Source organism: Oncorhynchus kisutch, linkage group LG30, assembly GCF_002021735.2.
Source record: "Oncorhynchus kisutch isolate 150728-3 linkage group LG30, Okis_V2, whole genome shotgun sequence".
Classification (NCBI taxonomy): domain Eukaryota; kingdom Metazoa; phylum Chordata; class Actinopteri; order Salmoniformes; family Salmonidae; genus Oncorhynchus; species Oncorhynchus kisutch.
In genome coordinates, this window is record NC_034203.2 from 3,103,953 (window position 1) to 3,117,744 (window position 13,792).

Below are 13,792 nucleotides of genomic sequence, written 5' to 3' on the forward strand. Positions count from 1 at the left end.
ATACGAGCAAATGGTCTGTCCAGTCTTTGTTTAACAACTTAGCGCTGTTTCAACTAATTGTGTTTATTTGAGTCCGTAATGCCCAGAGCGCACAGGACCCTCTACCGGGGAATGAGGAACTGAAAACTCTCAAGAGTCATGATTCTACGAGCATGTCGTTCACCATAGGGGGCTTATTAGAGCTGTCATTCCTGTCATGTGCTTTAAACAATGTACATTTGTTGATTGCTAGGCACACAAAAATATTATTTATTGATATTTCATAGCCTGGTTCCTCTAGGTTTCTTCCTAGGTTTTGGCCTTTCTAGGGAGTTTTTCCTAGCCACCGTGCTTCTACACCTGCATTGCTTGCTGTTTGGGGTTTTAGGCTGGGTTTCTGTACAGCACTTTGAGATATCAGCTGATGTACGAAGGGCTATATAAATACATTTGATTTGATGATACACTTGAAACAAGGTCTAGTTGTGGCCGCAACCGGACTAGATTGTGAACGACTCTTGGCAGAATGCATTGCTTGACTGCAGTTTCAAATTCAGTCTTGTTTCTTTCTGTGAGCTGATATTTCTGCGTAGCAGTCCTGGAAGAGCTGCGCGGCAGTCACGTGCGCACCTTAGAGGGAACACTGGTTATGGGTATGCTTGTAATTGTTAAGGACCGGGGTGTTTTTCAGGATAAAAAAGAAATGGAGTTAAGCACAGGCAACAAAAAAATTACCTGGTTCAGTTAGCTGTTGTTGTGGAGAATCTTAACAAAATGTAACACTTACAAGAACTTGTGAATTCAATATAGGCTTTTAATACAAACATATCAGAAGCCTAGATGGTCTGCGGAACACATACTTGTCCAGAGCACTGGCTCTGATTTATACACATACAACATATGAGTCCATCCCACATGCAAATGAAGTTACTTCCCTCAGTCCATCTGCCACCATTATATCCCAATCTGTGCATCCTGCTTGTTCAGCTCGATAACACCCATATCTGCTTTCAGTCAAGTTATAATGGTGACAGGACCTCTTCATGTCCCAAAAATATATGGCCTATGTCTATAGTCCATCAGTTGGTCATTTGGCTGACCCCCTCCTTGGTATGTCCAGCTGTCCTATGCTCTCATGGCCTTACTCTGGCCTCCTGTCCTATACAATAGCCAATGCATTTTACCAGAATGGCAAATACACTTAGAGTGCATCTTTCTCTTGTGTTACAGTATTATGTTCCTCCCTATATGTACATCTTTCTCCCACACTGTCCACCAGACCCTGGGAGATTAATTCACCTTTCAGTAGGACAAAAACTACAACACAAAGCCAAATCTACGCTGGAGTTACTTATCAAGAAGTCAGTAAATGTTCCTGGGTGTCAGAGTTACAGTTTTGACTTAAATCTGCCTGAAAATCTATGGGCAGACATAAATGGTTGTCTAGCAATGATCAACAACCAATTGTGACTCAACACCTGGATTCGGTCTTTTGTAGCATCATTTGAATTTCTGTTTTTTTTACATTGGCTAAAAGTAGAGACAGAGCTACAAAATGGTACATCATTCACTGCATTTGCAGAAACAATGGGAAAGTAATCATGTCCAGCCAACTCATTATATCAGCCAATCATGGCTAGCGGGAAGGTTGTTCACTTTATCTGTGGCTAAACCAGCTAGGCTTGTAATTTTTACAATTATATTTGAATATACTAGTTTCCTGAATCGGGTCACAATTTACCGGAGCTTGAAGAATTTTGAAAATAATAATGGGTAAATATGGTTCAATCCAGGTGTGCAAAGTTGTTAGAGACATAAAAGGCTCTGCATGATCAATACGACGTCTGCATTGGCTGTGCAGCATTTGCGGTGATGCGGCATCTGCAGAAGTCGGGGCTTTCATAATTATTGTGCTTTGCAAAGCAGCACAGAGCTGTTGGGCAGAGCTTTAGTGAAGGAAGTTGTCATAGAAATTAGTTAGTTTATACAGGACCTCCAGCCCAACCCTTACACACACAGCTAGCTGGGTTAACCCACATAAAAAATACTTTTTACTATAGAATACTACAGTACTTACTATAGAATTCTAAAGTAAACTGAATAATACTATACTACACACTAGTGTAACTAATATATAATCTAGTGATATACTACAGTAAACACTACCATATTATCTGAAGAAAAACTGTAGTAAATATTAGTAATGTCCCACAAACACTATTGTCCGCAAAAACACCTACACTTTAACTATAGCAAATCCTACAGAATTAAATGTGCATATATACTTCCCATTCCCCTTCCCTTTATCGCAATTTGTGCTGAGTTGAATGCGTTCCAGACAGTATATAGAAAAGAGCAGAAGCGCTGAACTATCCATTCAGACCCCAGTCCTACTTACCTACAGGTAATGGAAAATGGGCTCTATTAGTTTTACTCCAGTAGGTTTCCTGAAGGAGTAAGATTCCATGTTTGTCAGATAATAAACAAAAACACGAGTTTTCTTTTACTACAGTATCGATACCATAGTCAACTGTAAATACTACAGTATAAGTCAGTATACACTAAAGTATTCACTGAGGAGGAGGATTTTTTTTGGGGGGGAATTTGGTCCACAAAAACACTACACTGAATACTACAGTAAAGTCTGCAAAAACTACAGTGAATACTATAGTATTTACACTTTAGTATACTATTGTGTTTCCTCTTGTGGGAAGACAACCAGGGAAATTGCAGTTGAAGATTCTTTCCTGCGCTCAGCAGTTGCTTGGACTAGCCACATCCCTTAACCCCTTCCCTCTTGGTTTACTGGTTGCATCCCAAATGGCACTCTATTCCCTCTATAGTACACTAGTGTTGACCAGGGCTCTGGCAAAAAGTTGTGCACTTTGTAAGGAACAAGGTGCCATTTGGGATGCAAACACTGAGTTGCTTTTACAGCCAAGTTAGCAACGGCATGATTGATGATCCAGTATCCACCGCCAATAACTCTGTTCTCCTAGATGTTTGTGATAAAAAAATCTGCTCTGACGTTGTCAGTCTAAATTTACATTTTGATATGCAGAAGACTCAAGCGATGGTGATTCAGCATTAAGGTTAGATGGTGTGGTTCCTTGATTAGGACAATCTTTTCTCTCCTGTCCTGTTGTCCCTTGCAATCATATCTACCTCTCTTTCTCTCTTGTCTCCTTTTACAATGTCCATCTTTCACACTGTTTCTGTCCTCATCTCATTTACCTGTCCCTTTTTTAACTGCTTGGTCTCTTCCTCCCCTCACTCTCTTCCGTGCTGGCTCCTTAGTTGCTTCTCTATCCCTCGCTCTCCACCACCTCCCTTTTTCTTGTCATCTCCCTTTTTGCTTCTCTGTCCCTCTCTCCTCTTCCCCCCTTTCCTTCCTTCCTTTCTTTCTTTCCTTCTCTCTGGTATGGGGCAGATGGACTTCTCTCCAGGAGGCCCAGAGGTCTCAGTAATCCGGTAGTCGTGGCAGGCTGGGGCGGCGGCTCCTTTCACCGGTGGTCTAGGATGACACACTGAAGGTCAAGGCTGCCATCCTGAGATGCCCTCCCTTCCTGTCTGGCTACGCTACTGTCATGGCCATGAGCCAGCCATGTTAGTGCTGTGGGAAATACAATAGGCACAGACACAAAGGGGCACTATAAGTACCATGCTAACAAGGGTTTAGCTCTTAATAATCCATTAACAAGGCATTTATAAGTGTTAAGAAGTTACCAGTATTGCCACAGATAAAGACCGCGAAAGGCACAGTAGAAGGCATGGTTCCATGCCAACAACAGTTTATAATGTGTTATAAGGCACAAATAACTCTCATAACAAGACATTAATAAGGAATTAATACCTGTAAGAAGTTCCCTTCGTTTTATTGTCAACATTTTAGTCCTTGCTATAAAGTACGCAATGTTTTCAAGATTCCTGTGACCGAATTAAACAGGACGCTATGTCGAAACACAACTAATTTCGAAGTACTCAGCGCTGCATTTATTTTCAATACGTGATTGGAATACAACAGTTAAATGCACAACTAGCTACCCTAAACATTCATAAATCATTGACACCCATGGACATCGCAAAATAAGATGTTTTAAAATACAATTCCACTACTTCACTGAAGGGGGTTAGTATGGAGTCATGATGTTAGTGCTGCAAATTTGTGCTGTTAAAATTGCGCTTTGAGTATAAGACTTTACACAAGGAAAGATTTGCTCTCTACCCTTTCAACCATCATGCTTGTCATACATTGGTCCTCCAGATGAAGGAAATGAGGACGACGTCAATTGGTAGATAACAGATACTGTGTGACCTTAGTGGTCATTTTGAGATTATGTGTGGTGACTCAAGTACTCACGACTTGGAAGTTGAAATAGTGATTGACGTTAACTGCTATTTGCTCTTGCAGTGATTCCAGAGACAAAATACTTGCCCTTTCACTAAGTGGTCATTCATATAGAGTTTTGGTGTGTGTTTGTTTGTGGTGTGTAAGAATTTCCCACAATCAATTACTCATTTTAAGTAAAAAAGATATATATACACACACAATATGGACACACCTACCCATTCATGGGTTTTACTTTATTTTTCTATTTTCTACATTGTAGAATAATAGTGAATACATCAAAACTATGAAATAACACATATGGAATCATGTAGTAACCAAAAAAGTGTTAAACAAATCCAAATATATTTGAGATTTTACATTCTTTGCCTTGACAGCTTTGCACACACTTGGCATTCTCTCAACCAGCTTCACCTGGAATGCTTTTCCATTAGTCTTGAAAGCGTTCCCGCATATGCTGAGCACTTGTTGGCTGCTTTTCCTTCACCCTGCGGTCTAACTCATCCCAAACCATCTCAATTGTGTTGAGGTGGGGTTATTGTGGAGGCCAGGTCATCTGATGCAGCAATCCATCACTCTCCTTGGTCAAATAGCCCTTACACAGCCTGGAGGTGTGTTGGGTCATTTTCCTGTTGAAAAACAAATGATAGTACCACTAAGCACAATCCAGATGTGATGGTGTATCGCTGCAGAATGCTGTCGTAGCCATGCTGCTTAAGTGTGCCTTGAATTCTAAATAAATCACTGACAGTGTCACCAGCAAAGCACCCCCACACGATCACACCTCCTCCATGCTTCATGGTGGGAACCACACATGCGGAGATCGACCGTTCAACTACTTTGTGTCTCACAAAACAGGGCGGTTGGAACCAAAAATCTCAAATTTGAGACCAAGCAAGTCTCTTCAGACCAAGCAAGTCTCTTCTTATTGGTGTCCTTCAATAGTGGTTTCTTTGTAGCAATTTGACCATGAAGGCCTGATTCATGCTGTCTAATCTGAGCAGTTGATGTTGAGATGTTTGTTACTTTAACTCCGGGAAGCTTTTTATTTGGGCTGCAATTGCTGAGGCTGGTAACTCTAATGAATGTATCTTCTGCAGCAGAGGTAACTCTGGGTCTTCCTTTCCTGTGCCAGTCCTCATGAGAATCAGTTTCATCATAGCGTTATATGGTTTTTACGACTGCGTTTGAAGAAACTTTCAAAGTTCTTGAAATGTTCCGTATTGACTGACCTTCATGTCTTAAAGTAATAATGGACTGTCATTTGGGTTTGCTTAATTGAGCTGTTCTTGCCATATTTGACCAAATAGGGCTATCTTCCTACCCCCCCCCCCCCCCCCCCCCACACACACACACACACACCTTGTCACAACATAACTGATTGGCTCAAACTCATTAAGAAGGAAAGAAATTCCACAAATCAAATATTAACAGCTTTTTTTCTAAAATAAAATAAATAAAATAAAATAAAAATACACACAATGCCCCATAATGACAAAGCGAAAACAGGTTTTTAGATATGTTTGCAAATGTATTAAAATAAAAAAACATACTTTTTACATAAGTATTCAGACCCTCTGCTATGAGCCTCAATATTGAGCTCAGGAGGGGACCTTCAATGCTTTTTTGTACCCTTCCCCAGATCTGTGCTCTGACATGCACTGTCAACTGTGGGAACTCAGAGACGGGTGTCTGCCTTTCCAAATCATGTCCAATCAAGTTGTAGAAACATCTCAAGGATGATCAATGGAAAAAGGATCCAAGCACATAGTGGCTGCCATCATTCTTAAATGGAAGAAGTTGCTTTGCTTTGTCATTATGGGGTATTGTGTGTAGACTGATGAGGGGGGGAAATGATTTAATACATTTTAGAATAAGGCTGTAATGTAACCACACGTCTGAATGCTTTCTGAAGTAAGTGTGTGTGTGTGTGTGTGTGGGCAATGTATGTAGTACTAAGTACTATGCGTTCAAGAAAAAATAACCATGAAATATTGGTTTGTTTGCAATGGAAATAGAATTGGCTGAGCCCTGTAGTTAAAGACAAAGCTTGGATTTTCTATGGCTCCATGACAAAATTCTGTCATAGAGGAACGGTCGTGAATAGTGACTACATACCTGAACAAGTCCGATCTCTCTTGGATTCGTTTGTAGAGGCTGCTGTTTGCAGGTTAAATGGACTCGTTTGTGTCTGAATTGGAACGGTTCCTTTGGTCTGGTTCCAGCCCCTGCATACACTAAACCACATGTACTGCAGAGCGAGACACTGCGTCTTTGTGAAGAGAATTCATTGTGTGTGAGGATGTTTGTCAGGGATTGTGGCCACACAGGCTGCCAGTCAAATGGTACAGGGTAGAAAATAGTCCCTATTGTCATCTGTAATAACCCGTGATAGGAACGGTATGGAGTCTGTAGACATTCAGAGCAATTCACATGACAGTGAAATATTAGGGATAGGACTATGGATTATATGGACATGAGGTTACATCACAATTCATGGGCCTTTAGCGAATGGGCCACAAATATCTTAAACATCTGTCTACACCTCTCAACGTCTTCAGTTTTAATGTAAAGCACAGTGCACATTCAAATTTTCCACCAGTACACTATGAAATACGTTAGTAAGTCAAGAGTTTGTCAATTGTTTGAAACCTCTAGGCTGCACAATGAATTGCCCTACTGGGACGATACATATATTGGTTGATCTTTCGATTTATTCTCATCAATCTTCTGGCTTTTTAAACATTTTAAGTTCATCATAAAGTGCCTTTAGTATCTCGCTACATGAAATGTGATAATGTGGAGAATATATGTAATACTCTGCTATATAATATTCTCTCATATATGTGTGTGTGTGTGTACTCTGCACCTGTTAGGTCTATTGGATGTGCATATGGATGTACACTATTTGGATACATTTTTAGGTATTAAAAATCCTCTTCCCCATAGCGGAGGCAGATGGTCACTCAGGTTCAATTGCGTTATAATAGATGGAGAGAGCCAAGAGCCTGCAGGTATGTGTTCAGCAGAAGCCAAGTCAGACACTAGTCAGACACTGTCTGACTTCTTATATAACTCAATTGTTGGAGGAGGAGATACCTGAAGTGCCCTCTTATCCTTGTCACTGATCCCAAATACAACTCATTGTTCAATGGAAAGGTATTAATAACCCTATATTTGGACCATCCACCATAAAAACATGTTTTTGACACTGTTAGCATGATGTAACACATCCTAGTCAAGATTTGACAACTGACTTCAAACAGTCACGACAATGCCACTAATCACTAAGTCTAGCAAGGTTACTAGCTGATGAAGTTGCCATGGAAGCCACATGCAATATTGTACAAAATGTTTGAAAATAAATATAGACTTAAGCCTCCTTGGCTGCGCATGATAACTATATCATGCTTTATTACAGTATAATTGCAGTTTTATGACAGGAGTTTCAAGTCCATTGGTACTACAGAAGGTTGGTCATCAACTTGACACCTTAACAGATGTTTATTCATATTTGTAGTAGAAATTTCTCCCTCGCTCCCCAGTCCTCTGAATCAGTGTTTCACCAATATGAACGAAGGGTTGAATGTGTGCATGAGGAATGTATAGCTTTGCATCATCTGTTGCTGAGAATTTCATTAGCTGGCTGCAATAATCTTCAGAGGGACTTTAAGGGGCTATTTGATAGGAGTGCATGTGGTTAGGAGTAAAATATATTTTAATTTCCACTCGCTCTTGGCGTCTGAGTGACGGGAGTGCTTTTTGCATACTCAATAAAGGGACTGTGATGTTTTGAGTAACTAGCACATATGAAGCGAGTGAAGTCTAGCTGTGTAAGGCGAAACTTGCTGACAAAAATCTGTCTGCATACTGAGGTAGAAGTAGCCAGATGCGGATCAGGGGCCGTATATCAAGGGTTTCAGACTAAGAATGCTGATTTTAAGATCAGTTTTGCCTTTCGGATCTCAATAAATAACATTACAGGGACTGGGGGGACCTGATCCTAGATCAACATCAACACTGAACAACCTTTGTTTGCAGGCAGTAGCATTGTGAAAAATCTTAAGCATTGCTGCAGCAGATTTTTAGAAATCCATCCCTCTGTTGGTTCATAAATGAACAGTTGAAAGCAGTAAATATTCATGACTTGTATTGTAATTGCTGAAATACATGCATACATCCTACTTGGTACATCAATGTTGAGTACCAGAGTGCAGTGCATCAGTATATCACCACAAGCTTTTCCAAAGTCTAAATTAATTCCTTTCTTTTTGATCTTTCAGAGACTAAAATGGGAGGCAAGCTCAGCAAAAAGAAGAAGGGATACAATGTAAACGATGAGAAGGACAAGGATGCCAAACCAGAGGGTGCAACAGCTGAGGAGGGCGACCCTCAGAACGACAAAAAGGACGAGTCCCCTGCTCCTGCCGAGACCACCGAGATAGATAACGACACAAAGGATGTGCCCGCAACCGATACCACGATGACCAAGGAGGAAGAAAAGGGCGCCTCCCCTCCCCCCAAGGAGCCGGAAAAACCTGCAGCAGAGCCCAAAGCGGAGGTGTCTAAGGCTGCGGAAGTCACCGACCCTGCCCCCATAGCCAAGGAGAAACCAGCCGCCCCTGCGAAAGAGCCAGCCCCCTCCACTAAGGAAGCCGCCCAAGCTCCAGAGGTCAAGGCCCAGGCGCCTGCACCACCCGCAGCCCAGGCTGAAAGCAAAGACGAGGCCGACGCTAAAAAGACTGAGGCCCCCGCAGTACCAGCGGCTAAAGCCGAGGCGGCCCCTGTTGCTGCTGCCCCCCAGGCCAAGCCCACAGAAGCAACAGCGGCGGTCCCGGCCAAGGAAGCCCCCACTGAGCCCGCTGCACTGGTCAAGGAGGCCAATGCCACAGAGGCCCCAGTTCCAAGCAAGGATCAAACCGTAGAAGTTCAAGATTAATGGACACCTCTTTTAAGAAAATACATTACATTAAACAACAAAAATGAAGTAAAATAGAGAAAAATGTAATAAAATAGCCCACCCATATTAATATTAAAATAATAATAATAATGATTTGTTGGAGGAGGAGGATTGTGACAACAACCTTGAGAAGGATGATGCTGCTGCTGCCGATGATTATTATTGTTATGGTTATTCTATTTTTTCTGCTGTAGTATTTGAACTTCAATAAAAGTCTGTGTCAGCCATATGCCCCTCCATTCCACAGCATCCTTCCTCCATCCATTTCTGGGATTCAGCATTCTCCGCCTTCATCTCTCTCACAGTCCTCTCAGAGACCTCTGTAGTCTGGGACCATACACGTACATTTCCCCTAGACAGTGTGCTGCCGATGTCTGAAAACGAGGGGGGAAAAGGGGGTTGAATCTATTTACTAGCTGGACATGCACTTGGTCTGTCCCATCCTCGACTCACCCCCTCCCCCATTCCCCAAACTCGCTCCTCTCCAGAGTGCCGTGTTCTCTGCTACCGTACCTGGCACGTCTGTTTTAGCGAGTTCCCTTTGCTGTTCCCATAGTCGGCAACTTATTTGGTATTTTTGGGTTGTTCGTGCTGTATATGGTCACTCAGTTTCTTGCCGCCTGTTTCACCACAGGTTCATGCCACCTCGTTCAGACGCTGTCAGAGTTGAGAGGAGGTACTTTGGAAATTCTGAGACTTTCCTAGAGGTACAATATGTCGATGCATTCTTAGGGATATGAAAATGCCCTAAAGTTGTTTTTTTGTGTTTTTTTTACAACGTTCTTATACCTTAGTTTTTCTAAGAAAAACATTCGTTGTAGATGATCAGGCCAGTTTGAAGCATTTCTTAAATGTTCCTAGAAATCCTGAAAAGCTTTGTAGATTGTTCTCGGCGTTCCAGCTCTGAATTCGCAGACATTGGGAATTCTCAGTTCATTTGGGCCACTCTGACTGCAGCATAGACTCTCTCCCCCCACCCCCCCACTGTGTCTTATTTCAATTGAAAAATAAGACATATCTACTGCGTTTCAATCAATGTAACTCAATGGCTCTCAGCCTATATCACAAAGGTGCAATACATTTACACCCTAAAAAGGGATTGTGCCCAGCTGACAACAGTAGTAGCGTTGTCTGGGGATGGGAGTTCTAAATTAATGGTACTGCATGAGGCATCTACAGCCTACTCAGGCTGCCATGGTCCCTGTAACCATGGCTACCATGTGACATGTTCGAGTAGTAAGATGGAAGAAACCCGCACAAGGAAGGGAGCCTCTAATCTTGTCATCTCCACCCACCATGCATTTTTACTCTTTCTGCTCATATATGTTACATATATGTAGGTATACAGTACCAGTCAAAGGTTTGGACACCTACTCATTCAAGGGTTTTTCTTTTCTTCTTTCTATTTTCTACATTGTAGAATAATAAGGAAGACATCAACACTATGAAATGGCACACATGGAATCGTGTAGTAAATAAATAAAAAAATAACATTTTTTGGGAATATATTTTATATTCTTCAAATAGCCACCCTGCCTTCATGACAGCTTTGCTCACTCTTGGCATTCTCTCAACCAGCTTCACCTGGAATGCTTTTCCAACAGTCTTGAAGGAGTTCCCACATTGCTTTTCCTTCACTCTGTAGTCCAACTCATCCCAAACCATCTCAATTGGGTTGAGTTCAGGTGATTTGTGGAGGCCAAGTCATCTGATACAGCGCTCCATCACTCTCCTTCATGGTCAAATAGCTGGAGGTGTGTTGTCATTGTCCGGTTGAAAAGCAAATGATAGTTCCACTAAGTGCAAACGCCATGCTGGTTAAGTGTGCCTTTTTAATTCTAAATAAATCACTGACGGTGTCACCAGCAAAGCACCCCCACACCACCTCCTCCATGCTCCTTGGTGGGAACCACACATGCGGAGCTCATCAGTTCACCTACTCTGCGTCTCACAAAGACACGGCAGTTGGAACTAAAAATCTCACATTTGGACTCATCAGACCAAAGGACAGATTTCCACCGGTCTAATGTCCATTGCTCGTGTTTCTTGGCCCAAGCAAGTTTATTCTTATTGGTGTCCTTTTAGTAGTGGTTTCTTTGCATCAATTCAACCATGAAGGCATGATTCACGCAGTCTCATCTGAACAGTTGATGTTGAGATGTCTGTTACTTGAACTCTGAAGCATTTGGGCTGCAATTTCCGAGACTGGTCACTCTAATGAACTTATCCTCTGCAGCAGAGGTAACTGGGTCTTCCTTTCCTGTGGCGGACCTCATGAGAGCCAGTTTCATAATAGCACTGGATGGTTTTTGCAATTGCACTTAACTTTCAAAGTTCTTACATTTTCCAGATTAAGAAGGAAAGAATTGCCACAAATAAACTTTTAACAAGACACACCTGTTAATTGAAATGCATTCCAGGTGACTACCTCATGAAGCTGGTTGAGAGAATGCCAAGAGTGTGCAAAGCTGTCAAGGCAAAGGGTGACTACTTTGAGAATCTCAAATATAAAATATATTTAGATTTTTTTTAAACACTTTTTTGCTTACTACATGATTCCATATGTGTTATTTCATTGTTGTGATGTCGTCGCTATAGTTCTACAATGTAGAATATGGTATAAATAAAGAAAAACCCTTGAATGAGTAGGTGTTCCCCAAACTTTTGACTGGTGCTTTATATGTAGATTTATTCCATTCATTCATTCATTCATTCATTGAGTACAGTACCTTTTCGGTCAGTTTCTCCCAGTTGACACACAACATTTTTATTTTTGCCCAACAATGTAGAAATGTTGCGAGAATGTTGTGTGTCACTTGGGGGATTGTCTCTTCCTCTCTTGACAAAGTAATTGCATGTCCGTGGTTGGGTAAACCTGTGTAGTCCTGTCTTTCGGTGAAGTGCAAAATAGCTTTTTTGAAGTCTGCATTCATGGCAATTACAGTTGATATTTCATTCCATGTCTTACCGCTATCTTCACACCACCTCTAATTCCAACAAAGTAAAATAAAATGTAAGCATTCAAGTGATATGTACTTGTATAAATGGTGCAGCAGTAATAAAATGTAAGAAATTGATTGAAACTTCAGGCCTCTAGCAAGACCATATTTTTTTCCCAGCTTTGTCACACAACTCAAAATACTATCGGGCCTGCCTTCAACTTTTGAACTGTCTCCATCTGATCAGTATTTGGCGTTGGGCTTGGAAAGAGAGCTTGACACGAACATTCAAGCTTTTAGTTCTGCTCAAGCTAAGTATGCCATGAAACAACTTTTTGACCGCAGACCTCCTGTATTTGTTGTGTATAATTCCTTGGCTGTAGATATGACGAATGTCACTATTTGCTTATCAGCTTTGCTTCCTTCCCTATCTGGGTACACTATCCTTTAGTGCTGAATGATTAGTGCTTTTTGAGGTAGTTTCGGTTATTAAAAAATAAGCATGGTTTTCGATTTCAGTTTAGATAATACATTTTTTTTAAACAAATTGAGTCAAAAATAGTGAAGATTTAATTAGAAAAAACTAACTTTCCCTTGTATATGTCCACATTGGTAGACATCAACAGAAAAATAGGAAATTACTATGAAGTAATAAAATATTTCAGGTGAAGACCATCTTTAATTCCATAAAGTCACCATCTCATCTCTGCTCTGGCATTAGCAGCCAGTCAGAAAACCATCTCTGTGCTCCCCGTACTGTAGTCTTTGAGCTAGTAGCTTCCTAAGTACGCTGCAGAGATCATTTTACTAGTTCTTCAAAGTACATAAGGCATACTTACAAGACTGCTTATTACAAACTACTAAAACTATCAATTGGGTAGAGCTACCTCACAAACTTTCTCTATCCCTCTTGCCGTTGTTACTTTCCTCTCTCATGACCAGTGTTGCCAACTCCTCAGTAAGGAAAGTAGCTATTGGCGGTTCTAGAAGTCGCTAAATGACGCCATCACCTAATTTGCGTAATTGTGGTGGATGCTGTAGGAGAGAGGAATAACGTTGTGAGAGACAAAAAGTGAATAAAAAACACCCTAAATATGTTTAGAACTACAAATGAACTTCTGTTCATTCTTTTTTAATGCACAATTCCAAACCTTCTCCTTTATCCAGGCTTGGGACCAGCAAAAGTGACCCAAAAGAGACACTGGCGGAGTTACTTTATTTGTTTTTTATTTTTCTTAATTTGGTTTGGTTTTTAACCTTATGGTCCACTTAGGAGCCTACAACAAGTCACAGTAAAACATGAACATTTTTAACCACTTTCTTAAAAACATTTTGTTTGTGTACGATCTACATTAACAATCTAAATGGACCAAAAAAAGACAATAGAACAAAACTGTCAATGGCAATATGAGAAAATTACGGTAACTTGTTTGGCCCTAATTCAGGTTAATTGTTTTTTTAATGTAAGCCAGGGCGGGATCAGCCAGTGGCGGCTTCCCGCATGCGCGATTCATTTGCAGTCTGGACGCGGAGGGGTGAACATCTCCTGCTCTGACTGCAGCTGTG

General features: G+C 41.2%; 1 protein-coding gene across 1 annotated transcript in view; it reads left to right on the forward strand.

The window, feature by feature from the left end:
- basp1 (brain abundant, membrane attached signal protein 1) overlaps positions 1-12,375 on the forward strand; it is a 56,693-nt gene extending 44,318 nt beyond the window's left edge. Inside the window, exon 2 of the mRNA XM_020466435.2 lies at positions 8,611-12,375. Coding sequence (XP_020322024.1) covers positions 8,619-9,266 — 648 coding nt within the window. The 5' untranslated portion in view covers positions 8,611-8,618 and the 3' untranslated portion in view covers positions 9,267-12,375. The remainder of the gene's footprint in view (positions 1-8,610) is intronic.
- The last annotated feature ends 1,417 nt before the right edge of the window (positions 12,376-13,792 follow it).